The sequence below is a fragment of the Mesoplodon densirostris genome, chromosome 4 (assembly GCF_025265405.1).
Source record: "Mesoplodon densirostris isolate mMesDen1 chromosome 4, mMesDen1 primary haplotype, whole genome shotgun sequence".
NCBI classification, from domain to species: domain Eukaryota; kingdom Metazoa; phylum Chordata; class Mammalia; order Artiodactyla; family Ziphiidae; genus Mesoplodon; species Mesoplodon densirostris.
Genome location: NC_082664.1, coordinates 181,539,159 through 181,566,666, shown reverse-complemented (window position 1 = coordinate 181,566,666; position 27,508 = coordinate 181,539,159). Strand labels below are relative to the sequence as shown.

At 37.9% G+C, this 27,508-nt stretch overlaps 1 protein-coding gene across 1 annotated transcript in view; it reads left to right on the top strand.

Annotated features, from left to right (window-relative positions):
• The window catches only part of ZEB1 (zinc finger E-box binding homeobox 1), a 201,760-nt gene that overhangs the window by 143,894 nt on the left and 30,358 nt on the right, over positions 1–27,508 (top strand). Inside the window, exons 3-4 of the mRNA XM_060097802.1 lie at positions 4,443–4,505; positions 11,870–12,031. Of these exons, the coding sequence (XP_059953785.1) occupies positions 4,443–4,505; positions 11,870–12,031 (225 nt within the window). The remainder of the gene's footprint in view (positions 1–4,442; positions 4,506–11,869; positions 12,032–27,508) is intronic.

Sequence of the window (27,508 nt, the reverse complement as noted above, 5' to 3'; positions counted from 1 at the left end):
AGCAGGCAATTCAGTGTATCAGGCTGTAAGTTCCAAGCAGCTTTCTGTGGGTTGTGGTTCCAACATCAGTTCAGTTTTCAAGCCTTTGCAGTGCTTTTCAGATCGGTGCCATGCAGTGGCCAGTCTGGGACATGAGTAGTAATCGTATCCCACACTTCATTTCTCAGAGTCTGTGGTCAGATCCACATGTGAGAAGCTTGGGATGCACCCTGGAGCTCACAGACAGCTTTGTGCAGTCTCTCTCCCACGCCCCTCCCTCTCCACGGTCTCCTCAGTATTTCCAGTTCCTTGGGACTCCCCCGTTCAGTCTTCTGACAAAAGCCTGGGACTTTGTTGCCGTACCTGACGCGTACTTCCTGCAACTATGACTGCAAGAAGAAGGGCTGCAAGAAGACGGGGAGGAGGAACTCAGTGGACATTTGTGCACCCTCTTCAGGCTCTGGGCCTCTGACTGGAGGAGAAGGTCCCTTTCCCTTGGAGTTTTAGGTACCCTTAGGCCCCTGCTGTCACCATGGCCTCTCCCGCCACCGTGGAATGACCTGGGGCTGGGACACAAGACAAAAGAGGGGAAAATGCATATTTCTCCCTTCTTTGAGCCCCTCCCTGCTCCCTGAGCCTAAAGTAGAGGGCTTTCTTAGCACGCTCTTCTGTGCCTCAGTGTTGACGTCCAGCTTTTGGGCCTCCCTGAACCCAGGCCGGGGTGGGAGGGGTCACTTCCAGCTCAGTGGCCCAGTCTGCCTTCCTGCTGTGGTTCACCTTCCAGAGGCTTCACACTGCCCCTGCCTGCATTCCCCGAGCTGCTTTAGCTGCATCCAGTGGGACACACAGGTGGTTTATCTCCATCTTAACCAAAGCTGACCCCAGGTATATATTTTTTTACCATTATCTAAGTTAACAGGTATTCATGGAGGTTGTGAATTATATTTACTGTGACATTGATGGGCAGTTATACCAAAAATATATTAATACATATGTAGAACCTAAACGATATTAGAAGGGAAGGTGGCACTGTCTGGAAAGATTCTGAAAAAGTACATGATAAAACAAATGTTTCACCCCTAAATAAAGTTTGAATACTATACTAATACTAATGCTAATACTAATACTATACTATACTATACTATACTATACTATACTATACTATACTATACTATACTATACTATATTATCGGCGTTTGCTTTTCGGATAGTATTCCTGTAACAGGAACAGCAGGGTGGGGATAGCAGAGAGCAGGGTCAGGGAAGACTTACAAAATGAGAGACATGTGAACTGATCTTTAAAGAATCAGATTAGTAGAAGTTACTCCGATGAATGGGTAACAGCATTCTCGCAGAGAAAACAGCTTGAGAAGAGGCAGGTATAAATGTGCGTGGCATATGTGGATGTGTGTCATCAAGGAAGAGACAAAAGCAGGAAAGGAAAATCTGATTCATTTAGCCACTTACTGTGCCTTATTGGCCATTGCTACAAAGTGTTCCCACAGAAACATGTGAAATGGTTATAGAAACACCCTGGTATGAATTTCAGAAATGTAAGGTTTAGGATTTAGAACGTGTTAAATAATCAGTCCTGTACTTTGAACTATTCTATCTTGCCATTGATAGTAAGCTTCTGGATTTTTAATTAAAATCAATTGCATTTGTCATTCTTACTTTTACTTGCTAGGAATTTCATCCTTTGGCAAAATGAGCAAGTGCTGTCTATTTTGATCTAAATGTGTGCTATTTGCCTTTGACTTTTTTTAAACTAAGCTTTCAATTTTGAAATAATTATAGATTCACAAATAATTCAGTTTTAGATTTACAAATAATACAGAGAGCCTTTGTACCTTTTACCCAGTTTCCCCCAATGGTAGCATGTTCTAAAACTGTAGTGCAGTATCATAACCAGGATATTAACGTTGACATAGGCGAGATACAGAGCATTCCATCACCACAGGGCTCCCTACTTGCCTTCAAACAACCCACCCTCTCCTCCCCTGCACCCCATCCTTAACCCCTGGTAACCACTAAGCTGTTCTCCCTTTTTGTAATTTTGTCATTTCAATAATGTTACATAAGTGGAATCATACAGTATGTAACCTTTTGGATTGGCTTTTTTCACTCTCCGTAATTTCTTGGAGATGCACTGAAGTTGTATCTATCAGTAGTTTGTTCCTTTTTGTTGCTGAGTAGTATTTTATGACTTATTGCAGCTATATTTTACCATTATTTAAAAAGCTAAAGTCTTGTTACTCAGGAGTTTTTCCTTTATATATTTGCTTTGGAATTTAGACTAAAAGCCAAAGCCTCAGGAGCATTCTAGTTTTCTTTCCTAAGTTGCATTTAGGTGGGTCAATCATAATGTGTTGACATTATTAAGTCTTACAGGAGAGAAAGTCTTATATACAAGTAGATTCAACTACTTTATCCCTCATATATTTCTTAAAACTAGAAGTAAGATCAGAACACATGAGGGAGAACGCCGCTTGAGAAATATTTAGAACAGCCCCTGTTCCAAGACACCCTCGTGCTGGTCCCTGGACAGAGCGGGGGGGCCTGCCCCAGGTAGCGGTCTGCAGCGAGAGGAGTGTGCCCACCTTACAGCCCAGCATCAGCACCGTTTCTGTTATTAGTTATTGAACCAAAATTCCAGCCCCAGTAGTGAGGGAAAGAATGGACACTTCTGGGTTTCAAATTGTGGTAAGTGAGTGTGGGACCAGATTCTGACATATGCTGCATGCTCGTCTAAGCAGCCTAGATTTTATTCCAGCAGAAGGAATGAATAGTTTAATTGAATTGCATACAGTGTTTAAATTAGCTATAATAATAACTGTAAGTAGTAAAATTAATAAGGTCCAAAATATCACCTTAAACTTTAATATCAGTGTTATCTTCCACCTTAGCAAGTCATAACTCTGCCTGCTTTGATCTTCATTTGAGGAGAAATAGAGAATGCGCATATGCAATAATAAGTACCTGTATTACTACCATATAATTGCCCACTTGGCACACTGTTTATTTTAGTTTAAGTAGATGCTTTGGAGGAAGAGGAAAAAAAGACATTAGAGATTTTCAGACACTTACCAAATTCTAGTGTTTATCCTACAGTATTGTTAACACTTGACCAGGGATTTTTAAATGGTCATTTTGCTGATGGCAAATACAAAATGAGAATTCTTCGGCAGAAGTTAATGTCTTCATTATCCACTTTAGACAGTGTTTTTTTATGCTGATCTAGAGAGGTTTGTGCATATTTTAACTATTTTTCACATAATGATCATCCTTAAGTAGTAACATAAAACTTAATGAGTATAGAAAATCCGCTGAATAAATCCACCCGATAATCCAAGACACTTAAGGAAATACATGCTTTAATGTGAGTACAGATTTTACTTGATTAGTGCTCTATTTCTCAATTCAATTATCAAACTTAAGGGAAATCTAAATCAAGATTTTTGACTGACATATTCAATGGGATTGATTGGAGTGCAGATAACTGCACAATGTTTTAATATGACTGTAAGTCTTCTGATCATAATTATGATATATACTCTGAAAGCAGTTTTTAACTTATCTTTTGTATGTGCACAGGTTCTTAATAAACTATTTAATGAATAAAATGTACCTAAATATATAAAGCATACTTTCTGCTTGCCTAAATAATGTGCATATTTACTCTGATCTTATGAGTTCATTACAAGCATACATAGGCGGCAGAGACAGATAATAGACAACTAAAATGTTTATTATACCACTGTTACCATTTATTACTACTTATCAGTAGTTAGAATAATAAATACAGAGAAAGAAAAAGGATAGTCCATAGGTGTTTGCTCTGGGCACACTGCAGTTTGGTCCAGCCTGCTTTCTGGTGGTCCAGGACTCCATCTCTTGAGAGGGGCCAAGGTAGAGTAGCAAGTAGGCTTTGGAGCCATTCAGATGTGCACGCCAGTTCCGCCTCCCCCACCCAGGAACCGTGTGTCCTTACACAGGTTGTTTAACCTCTTAAAGCCTCATGTTTGGGTGGGATTTTTTTAATTTATAAAAAGGTAGTTATGAAGATTAGAGGAAATGAGTTGATAAGGCATCTAGTACAGTGCCCAGTACATAGCAATTTGTGCTTCGGGAAGGAGATGCAAAAAGGAATCCTACTGCCTGTAGGTAGGGCTCCTCTCCTAAAAAAAAAATGCTAAAATCCTAGTATGCTTATAATTCTAAGACATGTACGCGTTCAGAATTACATATACATCTTCACTTATTTTGCTTCACTAAAATATCTGAGTTTTGTAAAACTGCTTAATTTCTTTAAAAAGCTTTCCCTTACTAGGAGATATTACTATACTTATAAAAGGGAAAAACTCCAAATCAAATATAATCTGAAAGTTTCCTTTTCAGATTTCTAGAAGTTAAAATGTTGGTGAGAGGTGGATCTATTTTAATGCTTTGTTCTTTGATTTTAGCAGGAAAGGAAGGACAAGAAATCCTGGGGCCTGAAGCTCGGGCGGATGAAGTGGGAGGTACAGGTAACTCTTGCCTTTTTCACGCATACTGTCGTCCTTGAACAAGGCCTTTTGTGTCACTGGTTTCTGCATCTGTGAGTCCTGAATTTAGTCTATTTCCTACTCTTTATCTTGCCCCCTTTAAATGTTTAAGTACCCAGGCGTGTGGGACACTGTATGAAAAGTTAGCTGTTTATATTCTTTAAATACAGTGTAAGCTTACAGATTCATGTAATACAGATTTCCATCCATAAGGATGACAAGTATAATCTACAGATAATCCCCAAAATAAGTATTTGAATGATAATTTAAACTTCTATCAAGTTTTTTTTACCATAGTTATAGAAATACAGATCTAACTGTTCTGAGTTTCATTATTAGTTACCAGGATCTACAATGAATTGCCCACAAGACAAAAAGCAAAGAGAGAAAAATAAGCAGATATAATTGGTTATCTAGAAACCAGATTGAGAATCATGAATATTGATGAGTGAACATGTCACAGCAAACAAGAGAATAAACATTTTTCTTGTAATTACTGTGATTGAAAAAGGCCAAAATGAAATTGAATTATAGTAAACAAGGAAATTGCTTCTAGGTGACTAAAAGTACATACTCCCTGAGACTTAAGGCTATTCCTCTGTAATGGATCCAAATCAGATTTAAGAAGCAAAAGAATAAGTGCAAATCTTAATTCCAGATTTTATATATGATAAGAGTAGGCACTTAATTATTGTGTCTCATAAGTCAGTCTTAGAATGTAAACTTCAAAAATAAATTCCAGATTATTGAAACATTTCCTCAAAATTCTGTACTTTAAAGCAGTATAACTGTATTCTGTATATACAACCATAAATTAGATATTTCTATCATATAGTTTTAATTAAATTTTGGTTTTTTCTTTGGTTTAACGTTTATAGTTTTTTTTTCTTTGCAGTACATTTTAGGAGTATTCCAAAGAGCCTTATAAATTACCTTGTGTTGTGTAAGATGAGTGAGTTTTATAGTAATGTGTCAAAAATGGATTTTCGTCTATAATATAAGCATCAGCCCTCCCGTACTTGTCAGTTCTATAAGACAAAGGGCAAGTCTTTGTACTGTTACTGAAGGTGCATTCCAAATTAACTAAATAATAATGGGACATGTGATAATTTATGGTGCCTGCAGCCAAAGATTTTGTATTCTGCCTTTACTATGGTTATGTTGAACTTGCATGAATAATGTATTCAGGTATGCTTGTTATCAAATATTTGTCAGGCTAACTTACACCTTATATAAAATATTTAAACGAGGTATTTGTTATTAGTAAAATAGTGTTAATGAACACAAAAGAATGCTGTTCATTACTCTTTTATTTAATGTTAAAATTTGATGACTTACATTACCAGAGTAATATAAGTTATTCTGTAAAAGATCGTTTGCCCTTTTAGGCAAAATGCCAGCCAAAAAAAGACATTTACAGTTCCAAGTTTACAGTATTTCACCTCACAGCTTGCTCTTCACTACGAAAATGAATGAATTCTTTCCGTTTGAAGTACTGAGCGACACATCATTTCCCTCCCCCGCCAGCACAGTCACATCTGGAAGATACAGTCCCTGTGTATCAGCCAGAGCTGCCACTGAAACACAGGACCCTCGGCCACAAGACCATGAGTCCTGTGCTTTATTTCCTTGGAACATGGGGAGTTAGGAGTAGACAGACATTTAGTGAAACCCCGATAAGTGCAGTTTTCAGCATAGAAGGATGGAAATTAGACGTTTGAGACTATTGAGCAGTTAAACCTTAAAATTATGTTTCGCCTTTGCTTTTGTTACTTCCTTGACTTCTAGGGAATAATGTGCTGACAGAGTCAACAAAAACCTGGCACAAAGGTCACCATCATTAGTTTAGAACTTTGTCAGCTTCTTTCTATAGTTGACTTCCTTCTGCAATTCACGAAGGGAAGAGAACTATGGTCTCAGCTTAGTATTCAGAGAGTGAAAAATGCACCACAACATCCTTTGTTCTTCTAAGCATCCCCTTTTTGTTTATATAGCTGATACTTGTGCAGAGTTTTAAAATTGGAGGATAAAGATAGGATACTTTATTCTGATGGGAGTGAAATACTGATGGCCACGTTAAAAATGTTATTTAGTCTTTACACTAAACATTTGTCTCTCTCTCCTTGCTTTCTCTAATTTGCGATGATAACCCTGTAATTCTGCACTTCGTCAAATGATTATAGTCCTATAGTTCTATACTTTGACAATTAGCTCTGAGTTTTGTCACACCTGAAAGAAAACCAAATTATCATTATGTGTTTCTCTGTGTTTGCTCATCTCTTTAATGTTTAAACACATAAGTTTATCAGTCTTAGGACGAGGAATTTTGCTTTATAATTGCCCTTTTCACAACATGCACCTCCCAACACTTTAAATTTTATGGGTAAAACTGTGGAATGTCTGGTCTTAGCTTGAAATTGGCTTGGTAAATGCAGGCTCGTGGAGACAGTGTACTTCAGTTGGAAAGAGGCCCAAATGTGAAAGCAGACCCTAATACTGAACCATCTGCTCCAATGTAATGTTCACCTTGCCAGGACTGCTTGGAGGAAAATAGAGAACAGTTATACAGCACGTACTGCGTGCCTGGTACAATACTAAGCACATACTGTAGTAACTCATTTAATTCTCACAACTACCCTATTATTCTCCAGATGTTATAGTATACAAATGGATCATGTATTACTTCCCAAGTTTCTGATGGACATATAAAATTCTTCATTTTAAGTGTAAGTACAGTTGACCCTTGAACAACACGGGTTTGAACAGGGCAGGTCCACTTATATGCAGATTTTTTCCGATAGTAAATATTGCAGTGCCGCAGTCTGGCCTTGGCTGAGTCCGAGGATGCAGACCCATGTATGCAGAGGGCCGACTCTAAGTTACACATGGACTTCGGACTGCATGGAGGGTCGGCACCAGTAACCTGCCCCGAGTTGTTCAAGGGTCACCTGTACTTACAGCCTCATCTCTGGCATATTAAAAATGACATTTCTAACATCCATCACTCTTATATTTGAAATCCATAGAAATGTAATACCATTCATTTTTTTAAATATGAATAAGCTCTTCTTTAAGAGTCAGAAATGTTATATCATCATGTTTACCCCTTGAACTCATATTTCCATTCTACGTAGCCCGTAGAATTTGATGCTAACATACTGTATATTTCCTGTTGGAAGATATTTTTGATCAACTCTCATTTCTTTGCAAGAAAAACATGTATAGAAATTGAAATCTAAGTTTCTCTTAAGTTCCCAGGAACCATACGGCTCTTAAGATTAAAACAAAATTATGGATTGATTTATCCTATGATTATTAGTACTACATAGTTGATCACAACGTACATGACAAATTGTAATAAATATGGTTGACCCTTGAACAACATGGGGACTGGGCCGCCGACCCTCTGCCCAGTCAGAGTCCACACATCACTGAGAGTCCGTGCTCCCGTGTACGCAGCCCCTCCGTGCACAGGACCCCTCCCTGTCTGCGGTTCCATATCCGTGGCCGCAACCAACCATCGATGGTGTAGAACTGTAGTATTTACTGTATTGAAAAAACCCAGTATAAGTGGACCCGTGCAGTTCAAACCTGTGTTGTTCAAGGGTCAACTACTTATTAAAGAAAAATGTTACTGGAAATGAGATGAAAGGAGCTGAAGTATTCTTCAATTAGCCCGTGTATCAGTAGTTTAATGTTGCTTATTCTAGAAGAAAAAGTATTCAGCATTAATTCTGTTTCCTTTTTTTCTTTAGCGCTGAGATAACCTTATTCTCATAAATAAAAAGGTGAAATACATTTTTGTTATAAATGATTTATTCGATTCTTTACATATTCAGATTTGCAAAGAATTATGGTTATCTATTAATAAAAATATTTTAATGTCTTGTCAACTGACAGTTCTATTAAATGCTCCTTCAGTTTTGTTGAAAGCAAAAATGGAAAGCCACCTAATTTGCTAAAGGATTTGTTTCCCAGTCACCAGAATCATTCACTCCCTCATTTCCTGGGACATATGTCAAAAGGCTTTACCAATACTTACTTATCAAAGGACTAATGATATCTGTTTTCCCTTTTGTCACTTTTTTCCCCTCACTTTGAGGCACCTTGTTTAATATATTCAGAAATGGTTGGAGATATTGAAATATTGCTAATTTTAGTACCTTCTGTCAGTATATTTTTAAATAAAAATCCTTTTAACGTGAATTAACTATATTTTGATCAATACCTTAGAGCTATAAACTTAGTTCATTCAATTTCTGGAAAATTTGTACCTAATAACCTTACTAGTAAAACCAATTATCACTGTTAGACCAATCAGCCAAATCAGACTTTCTGTCAGAAATAAAAAGGGTGTCTTCATTTTTCTAATTAAAATAAATGTGTTGATACACATTTTGAGGGATTTTATAAAACATTTTCTATGAAAAACATGTTACAAACAATGAGGAATATATAAAGTATAAATAAATACATCTTTAAAATAGATTATTCAATAATGAGATTAAGATTATTTAGATCTAATCTAATCGTTATGCTTTATAAAAATCTTGGTCTCCAAATGGGTACCTTTACAACCAGTGTATAGATAAACTTATAACTTATTGAAGATGCAAGGTTTGTGTATAAAATACAGATTACGTATATAATGCTGAGAAACATATACTATTTAAAACCTCATCATACTATCATCTAGCATATATATAGTTACTAGGCTATAGAAAATATAAACATTTTAAAAGTGGAGACTATTTAACTGAAATAAATATTTTGTAATATAATCTGATAAGAATATTTCTAAGTAACTTGTCAAATCTATATTTCTGTATAGGAAATCACATAAAATATAAATTTCACTCATGAGTTTAATCTAGTTTAACTTGAAAATTTGAAGTTACTTTGAAAAGACCTAATAACACAGACTTGTACTACTTTAGTTATTCAGAAGTGCTTATTGTTCTAGCTAATGACAGATCCTAGGAAGGGTTTTTGAGAATACTCTTTGCTTTGCTCTCACCAGCCTCCTGAAGAGCAGTGAATTTTTTAATAATAGGGAATGAAACAGGTGAGATCATTAAAGGAAAATTACTCTCACTCCCTCTGGATATATTATATAGCTGAGTTCAGAGCTTTGTAACTAGGGCCAAAATAATCCCCATTTCAATTGCCATACTTTACCCCTGATAGAAATCCATGTAAACAGGAAAGGCCGGATGCCTAGAGCGCTCTTATGTTGCTCTTGATTGATCAACAAAGAAGGTTTTCCTCAATCGGTATTTTGAATCGTTTTCCTTCGGCAACCTGGAGGTTTTTTACACTCCCAGGCAATGCACTGTATTAACGTAAGGGATGGAGGGGGAGGGATCTGCCTCTCTGAAGTTAGAGCAAAGGACTGTGAAAAGCAGGGGTAGAAAGAACCTTCAGGATGCTAGGAAGGACCGTGCATGGAAGCTGAGGATCTGGAAGTAGATTCTGTTTAAACCAACAGTACTGGCTTCACTTTAAAAGAGTCTTTTCCTCCCCCCACCTCCCCGGATCCAGTAACCCTGGTTTGGTGACTACAGGCGTCAACTAAAAACTACAGTTCTCAGTACAGTTACCATTGAACAACACAGGCCTTAGAGGCACCTGACCCTCCCCACGGTGGAAAATCTGTGTGTCACTTACAGCCAGCCCTTCCAACACGAGGTTCCTCTGTGACCACAGTTCCACATCCACGGATTCAACCAACCACAGTCATGTAGTACTTACTATTTTAAGTATTTACTATTTACTAGTAAATAGTAAATTTACTAGTAAATAGTAAAAGTATTTACTATTGAAAAAATCCGAGTATAAGTGGACCCACACAGCTCAAACCCATGTTGTTCAGGGGTCAGTGTGTATAGCAGATACTAAATAATTGATAGCTCTTGGCTGCATTTAAGAGGAGGAAAAAATGACTAGTCATCATGATTACTATGTCATCATCAGCTCTAAGTTTGTAACTAGCAGCCACCCTGAGGAGTTGGGTTACTACTCCTGTGCAAGATTGCTTTGGTAACTGTCGAACAAAAGGATGCCCTTACATCACCATTTTAATTTTTTTTCATGATTTTTTTTTTTGGCTGTGCTGTATCTTTGTTGCTGCGCACGGGCTTTCTCTAGTTGAGGCGAGCGGGGGCTACTCTTTGTTGCGGTGCGCGGGCTTCTCACTGCGGTGGCTTCTCTTGTGGAGCATGGGCCCTAGGTGCGCGGGCTCAGTAGTTGTGGCTCGCGGGCTCTAGAGCACGGGCTCAGTAGTTGTGGCTTGCAGGCTCTAGAGCGCAGGCTCCGTAGTTGTGGCGCACGGGCTTAGTTGCTCCACGGCATGTGGGATCTTCCCAGACCAGGGCTCGAACCCGTGTCCCCTGCATTGGCAGGCGGGATCTTAACCCCTGCACCACCAGGGAAGTCGCACCATTTTAAACACCAGTTCAGTCTGCTGCTTTATAAATTTAGAAGTGAGTTCAGTCTGAAGTGTGTGAAGAGGTCAGCCATGAGACACCCGGGGGCCACCCTGACCCAGGACAGTTAGCAGCAGCGTGGAGCAGACCCTCCTCCGGGAGGAAAAGGACGGGAACCCCAGGATACCAGTCCCGCTCTGCAAACGCAGCAACGCTCTGGGCTGACTTCTCCAAGTGAAGACGTGCTGTTATGCTCGGAACCTTCTGACTCAGGGAAAATGCCTCTCCTTCACCCCACAGTTACACATTTACTGAGGAAGAAACACAGAAAGAATAGCTCTGCCTGTATCTGAATACTAGGGTAGATAGGAAGCAGTTTTATCAATTTGATACTCTTTGACTCTTATTAGAAGTCTTTCCAACTGTAGGGAACTACTAAAGCTGTTTTCTGAGAAATCACATAACTGAACTGAACTTCAGAGCAGTTTGTTATTCAGAGAAAGGTTCAGCTTTCAAGCACAACTCCAACTAAATATGAACAGTAGGTTGCGAGGAAGGACTGAGGTTTGAGAACTACATTTTTCTCTTTTCCTGTTTTCCTTGCTTTATCATTGATTCAGAAACTAAGGATTCAGCCAGCCTTCTCTGTGTCTTGCTCATCAGTAAAATGGAATAGAAGTACAACCCTAAAGCTTAAAAGGGATATTTTGACAATGTCAAGACTTTTATAACATCTTAAACTTATGAAAACGGACTTAATAGACTATAACAGAACGAGCAAATTTTTAATGTTCCGTAAATATTTCCTGCAAGTTCAAGAACACTCATTCATTCTCTCAAGATAAACAATTTCTTATTTAGGAAAACTATGTAACAACTTGGTGGTGAAATTGGTTTTTATAGAGCATGCATTTCTTTTAGTAAAAGATGATGAATGCGACTCAGACGCAGAAAATGAACAAAACCATGATCCTAACGTTGAAGAGTTCCTGCAGCAACAAGACACTGCAGTCATCTACCCCGAGGCGCCCGAGGAGGACCAGAGACAGGGCACGCCGGAGGCCAGCGGGCACGATGAAAACGGTAACAAGCATCACGGCCGCTTTGTTCTCATCTCCAAAGGATTATTGCTTCCCTTACTCTATGTGGGAACCCACTCTACTAGAGGGAACATTTTTGAAAACCAAAATTTATTGCAGGTGGCTGTAGAGCGTGATCTCTTTAATCAGTGGAACACTGTCCATGGTAACAGTAGAGCATTATATCAGTGGCCTCTTGTGTGTATAGTGTGATGCCACCACATATGAAATGCTTAGGGCAGTGCCTGGACATTGATTTCCATTCACTTACATGGTAGCAAGTAGTAGAAATGGGAACTAGGATGACCCTTACTGCCCTTTGATTATTCTCCACTGTTCTGGCAAGAAAAGCGTGGCTGTCTGGTTCAAAACATAGTAATTTGGAGACAGATGGTTCTCCTGTATCTACTTTGGTCCTCTCTGATATGAACAGCCAGTATATAGAGTGGTAAAATACAATAATAATGCGTTCATACTCTCCTGAAAAGAAATATGCTGTCATTCTGCCTTCCATGCACTAGAAAGAAACAGATGAAAATATTCCTGTAAGAAATTTTACACAGTATCTGTACCAAGAACTAGGAAGATGCTTGGAATGTTTGAGGATATTTGAAGTATTAAGATCCTAAATCTGGTTTGGTTTTTCCAGGGTTCCCAGTTTAATGGATAGATTTAGCTTAATAGCCCAATAATCAACTTTTTTAAAGACTTTTTAGAGCAGTTTTACATTTAGAACAAAATGGTACAGAGGTGCGGAGATTTCCCATATTCCCCGTCCCCCCATTATCAACATCACTCACCAGAGTGGTACTCTTTTTTTTTAAACCAAGGATGAACCTACATTGGCACATCATAATCACTCAAAGACCCTAATTTGCATTAGGGTTCACTCGTGGTGTTGTACATTCTATGGGTTTGGACAAATGTACAATGACATGTATCCTTCATTATAGTATCACACAGTATTTTCACTGCCCTACAGGTCCTCTGTGCTCTGCCTAGTCATCCTCCCCTCCTCCTTGCCCTGGCAACCGCTGATGTTTTTATGTCTCCATAGTTTTGCCTTATCCAGAATGTCTTATAGTTGGAGTCATATAGTATATAGTCATATAGCCTTTTCAGATTGGCTTCTTTCACTTAGCTATGCATTTAACTTTCCTCTGTGTCTTTTCATGGATTGATAACTCATTTCTTATAAATGTTGAATGATATTCCATAGTCTGGGTGTACTGCATTTTATTTATCCATTCACCTACTGAAGGACACCTTGGTTGCTTCCAAGTTTTGGCAATTATGAATAAAGCTGCTATAAACATTCATGCACAGATTTTGATCTGGAAATAAGTTTTCAGCTCCTTTGGGTAAATACCAAGGTGCACAATTGCTGGATTATATGATGAGTATGTTTAGTTCTAGAGGAAAGTGCCAAACTATCATCCAGAGTGGCTGTACCATTTTTCATTCCACCAGCAATGAATGAGAGTTCCTGTTGCTCCACATCATGGCCAATATTTCATGTTCTCAGTGTTAACCGATTTTGGCCATTCTAATAGTGTGTAGTGGTATCTTGCTGTTATAATTTGTATTTCCCTAATGAAATATTATGTGCAGCATCTTTTCACACTTATTTGTCATCTGTATATCTTCTTTGATGAGGTGACAAAGTCCTTGGCCCATTTTTTAATTTTTTTGATTTTATATTGGAGTTAGTTGATTTATAATGTTGTGTTAGCTTCAGGTGTACAGCAAAGTTATTTAGTTATACATATACATATCTATTCTTTTTCAGATTCTTGTCCCATATAGGTCATTGCAGAGTATTGAGTAGAGTCCGCTGTGCTATGCAGTAGATCCTTGTTGGCTGTCTATCTTATATATAGTAGTGTGCACATGTGAATCCCAATCTCCTCATTTATCCCGCCCCTGCCTTTCCCCTTTGGTAACTGTGAGTTTGTTTTCAAAGTCTGTGAGTCTGTTTCTGTTTTGTAAATAAGTTCATTTGTACTATTTTTTAGATTCCACATATAAATGATATCCTTTGATATTTATCTTTCTCTAACTTACTTAGTATGATAATCTCTAGATCCATCCATGTTGCCGCAGATGACATTTTGCATTCTTTTTTATGGCTGAGTAATATTACATTGTGTATATATACCTATATCTATACACCACATCATCTTTATCCATTCCTCTGTCGATGGACACTTAGGTTGCTTCCATGTCCTGGCTCTTGTAAATAGTGCTGCAGTGAACATTGGGGTGCATGTACCTTGTTGAAGTGTGATTTTCTCTGGATGTATGCCCAGGAGATGGGCATCCTCTCCAGCATTTATTGTTTGTAGATTTTTTGATGATGGCCATTCTGACCGGGGATACCTCACTGTAGTTTTGATTCTCATTTCTCTAATAATTAGTAATGTGGAATATCTTTTCATGTGCTTTTTGGCCATCTGTATGTCTTCTTTGGAGAAATGTATATTTAGACCTACTGCCCAGTTTTTTGATTGGGTTGTTTGTTTTTTCGATATTGAGCTGTTTGTATGTTTTGGAGATTAAACCCTTGTCGTTCGCTTCATTTGCAAATATTTTCTCCCATTCTGTGGGTTGTCTTCATTTTGTTTATGGTTTCCTTTGCTGTGCAAAAGCTTTTAAGTTTAATTAGGTCCCATTTGTTTATTTTTGTTTTTATTTTCGTTACTCTAGGAGGTGGGTCAAAAAGGTATTACTGCAATTTATGTCAAACAATGTTCTGCCTATGTTTTCCTCAAAGAGATTTATACATTTAGGTCTGTAATCAATTTTGAGTTTATTTTTGTGTATGCTGTTAGAGAATGTTCTAATTTCATGCTTTTACATGTAGCTCTCCACTTTTCCCAGCACCATTTATTAAAGAGACTGTCTTTTCTCCATTGTATATTCTTGCCTCCTTTGTCATAGATTAATTGACCATAGGTGTGTGGGTTTATTTCTGGGCTTTCTATCCTGTTTCACTGATCTGTATTTCTGTCTTTGTGCCAGTACCATACTGTTTTGATGACTGTAGCTTTATAGTATAGTCTGAAGTTAGTCAGCCTGATTCCTCCAGCAGCTCTGTTTTTCTTTCCCAAGATTGCTTTGGCTGTTCAGGGTCTTTCGTGTTTCCATACAGATTTTAAGGTTTTTGTTCTAGATCTGCAGAAAATGCCATTAGTTATTTTATCAGGATTGCATTGAATCTGTAGATTGCCTTGGGTATAGTATAGTCATTTTGACAATATTGATTCTTCCAATCCAAGAATATGGTATATCTTTCCATCTGTTTGTGTCATCTTCGATTTCTTTCATCAGCATCTTATAGTTTTCTGCATACAGGTCTTTTGCCTCCTTAGGTAGGTTTATTCCTAGTTAATTTATTTTTTTCATGCACTGATAAATGGTATTGTTTCCTTAATTTCTCTTTCTGATATTTCATTGTTAGTGTATAGGAATGCAACAGATTTCTCTGTATTAATTTTGTGTCCTGCAACTTTACTGAATCCATTGACGAGCTCCAGTAGTTTTCTGATAGCACCTTTAGGATTTTTTATGTATAGCATCATGTCATCTGTAAACAGTGACAGTTTTAGTTCTTCCTTTCCAACTTGGATTCCTGCTATTTTTTTCTTCTCTAATTGCTATGGCTAAGACTTCCAAAACTATGTTGAATAGAAGTGGCGAGAGTGGACATCCTTGTCTTGTTCCTGATCTTAGAAGAAATGCTTTCCGCTTTTCACCACTGAATATAATGTTAGCTGTGGGTTTGTCATATATGGCCTTTATTATGTTGAGGTATATTCCCTCTATGCCCACTTTCTGGAGAGTTTTTATCTTAAATGGATGTTGAAATTTTGTCAAAAGATTTTTCTATTGAGATGATCATATGGTTTTTTTTCTTCAATTTGTTAATGTGTATCACACTGAATGATTGTGGGTACTGAAAAATCCTTGCATCCCTGGGATAAATCCCACTTGATCATGGTGCATGATGTATTTAATGTATTGTTGGATTCTGTTTGCCAGTATTTTGTTGAGGATTTTTGCACCTATGTTCATCTATGAGATTGGCCTGTAATTTTCTTTTCTTGTGGTATCTTTGTCTGGTTTTGGTATCACGGTGACGTTGACCTCATAGAATGAATTTTGGAGTGTTCCTTCGTCTGCAATTTTTTGAAATAGTTTCAGAAGGATAGGTGTTAACTCTTCTCTAAATGTTTGATAGAATTCCCCTGTGAAGCTATCTGGTCCTGGACTTTTGTTCATTGGGAATTTTTAAATCAGTTTCAGTTTCAGTGCTTGTGATTATTGTTCATATTTTCAATTTCTTCCTTGTTCATTTTTGGGAGATTGTACCTTTCTAAGAATTTGTCCATTTCTTCTAGGTTGTCCATTATATTGGCATATAGTTGCTTGTAGTAGTCTCTTAAGATCCTCCGTATTTCTGTGGTGTCCATTGTAACTTCTCCTTTTTCATTTCTAATTTTATTGATTTGAGCCCTCTCACTTTTTTTCTCGATGAATCTGTCTAAAGGTTTATTTATTTTGTTTATCTTTTCAAAGAGCCAGCTTTTAGTTTCATTGATCTTTTCTAATGTTTTCTTCATCTCTATTTCATTTATTTCTGCTCTGATCTTTATGATTTCTTTCCTCCTGCTAACTTTGGGTTTTGTTTGTTCTTAAATTTCTAGTTGCTTTTGGTGTAAGGTTAGGTTGTTTATTTGGGATTTTTCTTGTTTCCTGAGATGAGACTGTATTGCTATAAACTTCCCTCTTTAGAACTGCTTTTGCTGCACCCCATTGGTTTTGGATCATCATGTTTTGACTGTCATTTGTCTCTACGTATTTTTTTATTTTCTCTTTGCTTTCTTTAGTGACTCATTGGTTGTTTAGTAGCGTATTGTTTAGCCTCCACAGGTTTGTGTTTTTTTACAGCTTTTTTTTTTGGTAGTTGATTTCTAACCTCCTAGCACTGTGGTCAGAAAATATGCTTGATAAGGTTTCAGTTTTCTTAAATTTATCAAGGGTTGCTTTATGGCCCAGAATGTGATCTATCCTGGAGAATGTTCCATGTGCACTTGAAAAGAATGTGTATTCTGCCACTTTTGGACAGAATGCTATATGAATATCAATCAAGTCCATCCGATCTTATGTGTCATTTAAGGCCTGTGTTTCCTTTATAGATTTTCTGTCTTGATGATCTGTCCATTGATGTAAGTGGGATGTTAAAGTCCCTCATTATTATTGTGTTACTGTTGATTTCTCCTTTTATGGCTGTTAGCATTTGCCTTGTATATTGAGGTGCTCCTATGTTGGATGCATAAATATTTACAATTGTTATATCTTCTTCTTGGATTGATCCCTTGATCATTATGTAGTGTCCTTCTTTGTCTCTTGTAACAGTCATTTTAAAGTCTATTTGGTCTGATATGAGTACTGCTACTCCAGCTTTCTTTTGATTTACATTTGCATGGAATACCTTTTTCCATCCCCTCACTTTCAGCCTGCATGTGTCCCTAGGTCTGAAGTGGGCCTTTTGTAGACAGCATATATATGGGTCTTGTCTTTGTATCCATTCAGCCAGTCTTTTGGGTGGAGCATTTTAATCCATTTACATTTCAGGTAATTACTGATATGTATGTTCTTATTGCTGTTTTGTTAATTTGGGGGGTGGTTGTTTTTGTAGATTTGGGCATTTATTGTTTATTGTTTGCAGATTTTTTGATGACAGCCATTCTGACTGGTGTGAGGTGATAGCTCATTGTAGTTTTGATTTGCATTTCTCTAATAATTGGCGATGTTGAGCATCTTTTCATGTGCTTTTTAGCCATCTTTATGTCTTCTTTGGAGAAATATCTATTTAGATCTTCTACCCATTTTATGATTGAGTTTGTTTTTTTTGATATTGAGCTGCATGAGCTGTTTGTTGGGTGGGTTATTTTTGTAGGTCTTTTTTCTTCCCTTCCTCTTTTGTCCTCTTGTGATTTGATGACTATGTTTAGTGTTGTGTTTGGATTCCTTTTTCTTTTCTGTGTATCTATAAGTAGATTCTTGGTTTGCGGTTACCATGAGGTTTTGATACAGCAGTCTATATATGTATATACAAGATTGTTTTAAGTTGCTGGTCTCTTAATTTCAAATGCATTTCCAGTATCCTGCATTGTACTCTCCTCTTCTCATGATTGCTGGTTTTGATAGCATGTTTGTGAGTGGATGATTCCTACCTTTACTGTATGTTTGCCTTGACCAATCAGCTTTCACATTCATAATTTTCTTGTTTTCTCTCATGGGCTTTTCTTTTCTGCCTAGAGCAGTTTCTTTAGCATTTGTTTGAAAGCCGGTTTGGTGGTGCCATATTCCCTTAGCTTTTGCTTGTCTGTAAAGCTTTTGATTTCTCCATCGAATCTGAACAAGAGCCTTGCTGAGTATTCTTGGTTGTAGGTTTTTCCCTTCCACCACTTAAATATATCCTGCCACTCCAGTCTGGCCTGCAGAGTTTCTGCTGAAATACCAGCTGATAACCTTATGGGGATTCCCTTGTGTGTTATTTGTTGCTTTTCCCTTGTTGCTTTTGATATTTTCTCTTTATCTTTCATTTTTGTCAAGTTGATTAATATGTGTCCGCATATTCCTCCTTGGGTTTATCCTTTATGGGACTCTCTGCACTTCCTGGACTTAGGTGACTGTTTCCTTTCCCATGTTAAGGAAGTGTTCAGCTATTATCTCTTCAAATACTTTCTCAGGCCCTTTGTCTCTCTCTTCTCCTTCTAGGACCCCTATAATGCAAATGTTGGTGTGTTTAATGTTGTCCCAGAGGTCTCTTAGGCTGTCTTCATTTCTTTTCATTCTTTTTTCTTTATTCTGTTCTGCAGCAGTGATTTCCACCATTCTGTCTTCAGCTCACTTATCCATCCTTCTGCATCATTTATTCTGCTATTGATTCTTTCTGGTGTATTTGTCATTTCAGTTATTGTATTGTTCAACTCTGTTTTTTTAATCTTCTAGCTCTTTGTTAAACATTTCTTGTATCTTCTTGGTCTATGCCTCCATTCTTTTTCCGAGATCTTGGATCATTTTTACTATCATTACTGTGAATTCGTTTTCAAGTAGATTGTCTATCACTTCATGTAATTATTCTTTTGGGGTTTTATATTGTTCTTTCATCTGGAACATATTCCTCTGCCATCTCATTTTGTCTCACTTTCTGTGTTTGAGGTCCCACAGACTGCAGGATTGTAGTTCCTCTTGTTTCTGGTGTCTGCCCCCTGGTGAGTGAGGCTGGTCATGGGGCTTGTGCAGGCTTCCTGGGGAGGGACTGGTGCCTGCCCACTAGTGGATGGAGCTGGGTCTTGTCCCTCTGGTGGGCAGGGCCGTGTCAAGGAGTGGGTTTAGAGGTGGCTGTGGCTCAGGATGACTTTAGGCAGCCTGTCTGCTGATGGGTGGGGCTGTGTTCCCGCCCTGCGGGTTGTTTGGCCTGAGGCGTGCCAGCACTGGAACCTAAGGGCTGTTGGGTGGGGCCAGGTCTTGGTGTCAAAATGGCGGCCTCCAGGACAGCTCATGCCAATGGGTGCCCCCCAGTACCTCTGCCACCAGTGTCCTTTTACCCACAGTGAGCCACAGCCACCCCTCACCTCCCCAGCAGACCCCTCCAACACCAGCAGGTAGGTCTCGCCCAGGGTCCTATGAAGTCACTGCTCTTTCCTGTGTCCCAGCTCACACTAGACCTTATTTGTGCCCTCCAAGAGTGGTGCTTCTGTTTCCCCCAGTCCCGTGGAGTTCTGCAGTCAAGCCCCACTGGTCTTAAAAGTCAAATGCTCTGGGGGCTTCTCCTACCAATGCAAGACCTCCAGACTGGGGAGCCTGACGTGGGGCTCAGAACTCTCACTCCTGTGAGAGAACCTCTGTGATATAATTATTTTCTAGTTTGTGGGTCAAACTAGAAAATAATTAGTATGGGATTTGATTGTATTGCAAATGTGCCCCTTCTACCATCTTGTTGTGGCTTTGTCTTTGGAAGTAGAATTATCTTTTTTGGTAGATTCCAGCCCTTTTTTGTTGATGGTTGTTTAGCAGTTAGGTGTGATTTTGCTGTCTTCGTGAGAGGAAGTGAGCTCAGGTCCTTCTACTCCACCATCTTGTCCTCCAGGTTTACTTTAATCTCAGGTATGTATTCTTGAACTCAGTAGTTCCAGTGGTGATTTCCTGATTCTCCGTCATGAAGTTGGAGGAGGAAGGGCGCTATGATTTGGCCCATTTTTTAATTTAAATTATTTTATTTCTTAGCAGTGAGTTTTAAGAATTCTTTGTATATTTTGGATACTAGTCCTTTTTCAGATGTGTCGTTTGCAAATAGTTTTCCCAGTCCATGGCTTATCTTCTAATTCTCTTCTAGTTCTCTTGTTATTGTCTTTCACGGAACAGAACTTTTTCATTTAATGAAGTCCAGCTTATCAAGTATCACTTTCATGGCTCATGCCTTTGGTATCTAAACTGGCATTACCATACCCAAGGTCACATAGGTTTTCTTCTGTTGTCTGTGATCCATTTTGAGTTTTGTAAAGGGTGTAAGGTCTGTGTTTACATTTTTTTTTTTTTTTTGTATGTGGATGTCCAGTTGCCTTTGCTTTTTGGGCTGTCTATTCTGTTCCACTGATCCATTTGTCTGTTCTCTCGCCAACACCACACTTTCTTTTTTTTTTTTTTTTTTTTTCGGTATGCGGGCCTCTCACTGTTGTGGCCTCTCCCGTTGCGGAGCACAGGCTCCGGACGCGCAGGCCCAGCGGCCATGGCTCACGGGCCCAGCTGCTCCGCGGCATATGGGATCCTCCCAGACCGGGGCACGAACCCGTATCCCCTGCATCGGCAGGCGGACTCTCAACCACTGCGCCACCAGGGAGGCCCCACACTTTCTTTATTATAGCTATATAGTAAGCCTTGAAGTCAGATAGTGTTGGTCTCCCAACGTTATTCTTCACCTTCAATGTTATGTTGCCTCTTCGGGGTCTCTTGCCTCTCTGTATAAATTTAGAATGTCTGTCATTATCCATAAAATAACTTGATTGGGATTACAATGACTCTGTAGATCTAGTTGGGGAGAACTGACATCTTGACAATATTGAGTCAATATTGAGTATCCATGAACATGGAATATCTCTCTATTTATTTAGTTCTTTGATTTTATTCATCAGACTTTTGTAGTTTTCCTCAAATAAATATTATAATTTGTTAGATTTATGCCTAAGTATTTTTGGTGCTAGTGTAAATGGTGTTTATCAATCAGCTTTTAAATTTTTGAAGGAAATCGAGAAGGATGGTACAGAAAACAAAACAGATTCCATTGTAAGAGTGATCTGTACCTTCCTTAAATCAGGAATCGGCTATGCAAAAGAGCAGAAAGAGAAGTTTCACTCCAGAATAGATAGGATTTCTGTAACTAATGTGGTGACAAAGGAAAAAAAGTAGAGTACTCTAGGAATTGTTTCCTGCATAAGTGTGGCAAAAGGACACGTTTCTGAAAACTGTAAGTAATTACCCCTGGGGACACTGCATTTCAGCTTAATGATGTGCGTTCTGTTGATCTGTTTGCATATTTGCAGAGTCCGTAGTTATTGGCATTATAATCCTGTAGGGCCTTAGTTCTCTACTTTTGTTTCTTGATTGTTTTTTTTTTCCTCTTAAAGAAAATGTGTTAACATTTCACCTGAAGAAGCAGTAGCTTACAATAAATATGAAAGGGAAATAGAACATTTTAAATGCAGATGTGTATAACTATGTAAAGTTTTTTATGTAACAGAGGATTTCAGAAAGTATCAGTGAAAGAAAATAATGAAAACTAAAAAAAGTTCCATTGCATAGATCAAATAAGGTTAAACTTTGTAAAGTCCATTGTTACAAATCAATGCAGTAAAATCCCATAACATTGAGGTCTTAACTGTTCTGAATTAGTAAAACATTTTTTGTCTTGTCTAATTATTATTCAATGTTTTTAATTCAGGAATTCATTACTTTTAGGTATATAATGTAATTTAACTGCTAATACAGTATTTCACAGTAGATTTTCTGTCACACCAGCAACATCTGTTTACATAGAAAACGTGATTATCTTCAGAAGCACTTAGGTTTTTAGTGTTTTAATAGATAAAACATACTGTCTGCATGTCATAAGTTGTAAACAGGGAAAATTTACTCCAACAGATGGATTTATCACAAATTCTGGTTCAGTGGGGAACAAATCAAGGAAAATTTTCACAGGTTTTATATCAGTCTGCCTACTAAAGGAAGTTTAAGATACAGAAATTTAAAATGTTTTTAAAATAAGTATATTCATGGTCACAGATACATAAAGAAATTATGGTTCAAAAAATCGTCAGACATAGGTTGGATTTTTTAGTAGTACTGAATTGCTACCATAAGTTTATTATAGGAATGCTAAAAAGAAACATTTTTTCCCTTACATGACAAGTCTTCATTGCTAAAAAGTGAGTTTTTAAAAAATAATAGTCCAGTATTTTTTAAAACAGAAACAAAAATTCTAACTTTTAAACCTGTTCATTCTATAACTTATAATGTCAAATATTTAGATTTTTCTCATTGTTTTATGCAATTGGCCTAAAAGAATAAATTCATATCTCATACATGTGAGAACATTCAATAGATACTGATTTATGAAAAGAACTTGCTATTTGAATATGAGACACTTGTCATTTTATGGAATTATTAGTATTTTGTTTACTGATTGGAAGGATTAATCATGAAGGTAAAGAAAAAATAGAATGTCATGCAAGCAGACCGCGTATGACCCCGGAGTACAAGGAGCTTGAATCATGGAATCACACTGTGACCGTGGTACTGATGACCAAAGACCTGTAACGGTGGACTCTGACGTTAGCCGCCGAGGCCAGTAGGATAGACAGTCTGGCAAGGAGAGTGTCCCAAATGTTGATTTCCCACTTGTCTGGACAAGTAGGAAATTGATACTAGACAAAATATAACTTCATTTCCCCCTCAAAATATCCTCATGTGGCTACTCTAGTCCCCAGAGAAGGGGGTCATGCCAGAGTCATCACTAAGAGAAAAAAACTCGGGTTCCAGGTGCCTTGTGAGCTGATAACAAAAAAAAAAACAGCATAAACCACGGGGGTCTTGGTTGTTTGATTTTATTTGCATATTTGATACATATTTCGGTGTATTTAGCTGTCTAGTGTCAGGTGCTTAGCTTATTATTTGCAGGCCTGCCCTTAAGCAAGACATTTAATTTACATAGACTTGAATTTCAATAATGGAGACACATGTTTATGAAGCATTTGAAGAATGTTATGAAATGTTCTTTGGTGGTTTTTTTCTTTAAGAAATTCAAAATGAAGGTAAGATGATATTTACAATAAGATGTCACTTAGGAACTTATTTCTTTGAAGAAATACATCAAATATGGAAATCTACTCTTAAATATTAATTGGCCAAAGTAGTATTACATTTTTAGGATTGGCAGGCTTAGATGGTTCCATATATGAAAAATATCTAGTTCACTCTGCAAACTACAATTCATCCATAATGCCCTTATTTTCTGAAAGCTATCGTAATAGTCATCCAGATAAAACTATACAGAAAATGTGTTGGTGTTTCAGGAGAGAAAAGAACATGAAGAGCCGTGCAGGGGGCGTCTCAATGGGCCAGGCCTGGTCTGGCCCCCACTGCTCCTCTCAGTACACACTCTTTTGGTCTGAACTCGGGCACAGGGCCACACCTACCTGCAAGGGAGTCTTAGAAACATAGTCCATGTGCTGCTTACTCTCCGAGGACTATAACTAGAGTGTCATTTTTCTCTAATTAACCATGAAAACGAAGAGAAGAAATATGTTTTAGTGAAAACGTCACACAGCATGTGTTTGACTTTTGACTTCATCATTTACTGGCTGTGTGATTTGGAAGTTATTTAGCCTTTTCTGGGCCTCACGTTCTCTCTTTATAAAATAGAGGGGGAGATCAGTGTGTTGTTTTGAGAATCAAATACAAAGCATAATGTCTGGTACGTAGCAGAGGGCCTTGGTGGTAGCTTCGGTAATTTTTTTTTATAACATCTTTATTGGAGTATAATTGCTTTACAATGGTGTGTTAGTTTCTGCTGTATAACAAAGTGAATCAACTATACATATACATATGTTCCCATATCAACTCCCTCTTGCGTCTCCCTCCCACCCTCCCTATCCCACCCCTCTAGGTGGACACAAAGCACCAAGCTGATCTCCCTGTGCTATGCGGCTGCTTCCCACTAGCTATCTATTTTACATTTGATAGTGTATATATGTTCATGCCACTCTCTTACGTTGTCCCACCCAGCTTACCCTTCCCCCTCCCTGTGTCCTCAAGTCCCTTCTCTATGTCTGCATCTTTATTCCTGACCTGCCCCTAGGATCTTCAGAACTTTATATGTGTTAGCATATGGTATTTGTTTTTCTCTTTCTGACTTACTTCACTCTGTTTGACAGACACTAGGTCCATCCACCTCACTACAAATAACTCAATTTTGTTTCTTTTTGTGGCTGAGTAATATTCCATTGTATATATGTGCCACATCTTCTTTATCCATTCATCTGTCAATGGACATTTAGGTTGCTTCCATGTCCTGGTTATTGTAAATAGAGCTGCAGTGAACATTTTGGTACCTGACTCTTTGAATTATGGTTTTCTCAGGGTATATGCCCAGTAGTGGGATTGCTGGGTCATATGGTAGTTCTATTTGTAGTTTTTTAAGGAACCTCCATAATGTTCTCCATAGTGGCTGTATCAATATACATTCCCACCAACAGTACAAGAGGGTTCCCTTTTCTCCACACCCTCTCCAGCACTTATTATTGGTAGATTTTTTGATGATGGCCGTTCTGACTGGTGTGAGGTGATACCTCATTGTAGTTTTGATTTGCATTTCTCTAATAATTAGTGATGTTGAGCATACTTTCATGTGTTTGTTGGCAATCTGTGTATCTTCTTTGGAAAAATGTCTATTTAGATCTTCTGCCCATTTTTGGATTGTGTTGTTTGTTTTTCTCAAATTGAGCTGCATGAGCTGCTTGTAAATTTTGGGAGATTAATCCTTTGTCAGTTGCTTCATTTACAAATATTTTCTCCCATTCTGAGGGTTGTCTTTTCGTCTTATGTTTTCCTTTGCTGTGAAAGTTTTAAGTTTCATTAGGTGTACCATTTGTTTATTTTTGTTTTAACTTCCACTTCTCCAGGAGGTGTGTCAAAAAGGATCTTGCTGTGATTTATGTCATACAGTGTTCTGCCTATGTTTTCCTCAAAGAGTTTTATAGTGTCTGGCCTTACATTCTTTAATCCATTTTGAGTTTACTTTTGTGTATCGTGTTAGGAAGTGTTCTAATTTCATTCTTTCACATGTAGCTGTCCAGTTTTCCCAGCACCACTTATTGGAGAGGCTGTCTTTTCTCCATTGTATTCTTGGCTCCTTTTATGAAAAATAAGGGGACCATATGTGCATGGGTTTATCTCTGCTCTTTCTTTCCACTGATCTATATTCTGTTCTTTCTTTCCATTGATCTATATTTCTGTTTTTGTGCCAGTACCATACTGTCTTGATTACTGTAGCTTTGTAGTATAAGTCTGAAGTCCAGGAGCCTGATTCCTCCAGCTCCATTTTTCTTTCTCAAGATTGCTTTGGATATTTGCGGTCTTTTGTGTTTCCATACAAGTTCTGTGAAAAAATGCCACTGGTAGTTTGATAGGGATTGCATTGAGTCTGTAGATTGCTTTGGGTAGTATAGTAATTTTCACAGTGTTCATTCTTCCAATCCAAGGACATGGTATATCTCTCCATCTGTTTGTATCATCTTTAATTTCATCAGTGTCTTATAGTTTTCTGCATACAGGTTTTTTTTTATTCCTAGGTATTTTATTCTTTTTATTGCAGTGGTAAATGCGAGTGTTTCCTTAATTTCTCTTTCAGATTTTTCATCATTAGTGTTAAGGAATGCAAGAGACTTCTGTGCATTAATTTTGTATCCCGCTACTTTACCAGATTCATTGATTAGCTCTAGTAGTTTTCTGGGAGCATCTTTAGGATTCTCTATGTATAGTATCATATCATCTGCAAACAGTGACAGCTTTACTTCTTTTCTGATTTGGATTCCTTTTATTTCTTTTTCTTCTCTGATTGCTGTGGCTAGAACAAAACTATATTGAATAATAATGGTGAGTGGACAACCTTGTCTTGTTCCTGATCTTAGAGGAAATGGTTTCAGTTTTTCACCATTGAGAAGGATGCTGGCTTTGGGTTTGTCATATATGGCCTCATTATGTTGAGGTAAGTTTTCTCTATGCCTACTTTCTGGAGGGAAATGGGTGTTGAATTTTGTCAAAAGCTTTTTCTGCATCTATTGAGATGATCATATGGTTTTTCTCCTTCCATTTGTTAACAGGGTGTATCACATTGACTGATTTGTGTATATTGAAGAATCCTTGCATTCCTGGGAAAACCCCCAACTGATCATGGAGTATGATCCTTTTAATGTGCTGTTGGATTCTGTTTGCTAGTATTTTGTTGAGGATTTTTGCAACTGTGTTATCAGTGGTGTTGGCCTGTAGTTTTCTTTCTTTGTGACATCTTTGGTTTCGGTATCAGGGTGGGGGTGGCCTTGTAGAATGAGTTCTGGGAATGTTCCTCCCTCGGAAGAGTTTAACAAGTATAGGTGTCAGCTCTTCTCTAAATGTTTGACAGAATTCACCTGTAAAGCCATCTGGTCCTGGGCTTTTGTTTGTTGGAAGATTTTTAATCACAGTCTCAACTTCAGTGCTTGTGATCGGTCTGTTCATATTTTCTATTTCTTCCTGATTCAGTCTTGGCAGGTTGTGCATTTCTAAGAATTTGTCCATTTCTTCCAGGTTGTCCATTTTATTGGCATACAGTTGCTTGTAGTAATCTCTCATAATCCTTTGTATTTCAGCTGTGTCACTTGTCTCCTTTTTCATTTCTAATTCTATTGATTTGAGTCTTCTCCCTTTTTTTTCTTGATGAGTCTGGCTAATGGTGTATCAATTTTGTTTATCTTCTCAAAGAACCAGCTTTTAATTTTATTGATCTTTGCTGCTGTTTCCTTCATCTCTTTTTCATTTATATCTGATCTGATGTTTATGAGTTCTTTCCTTCTGCTAACTTTGGCTTTTTTTGTTCTTCTTTCTCTAATTGCTTTAGGTGCAAGGTCAGGTTGTTTATTTGAGATGTTTCTTGTTTCTTGAGGTAGGATTGTATTGCTATAAACTTCCCTCTTAGAACTGCTTTTTGCTGCATCCCATAGGTATTGGGTCATTGTGTTTTCACTGTCATTGTTTCTAGGTATTTTTTTTATTTCTTCTTTGATTTCTTTAGTGGTCTCTTGGTTACTTAGTAGTGTATTGTTTAGCCTCCATGTTTTTTCCCTGTAATTGATATCTAGTCTCATAGCGTTGTGGTCAG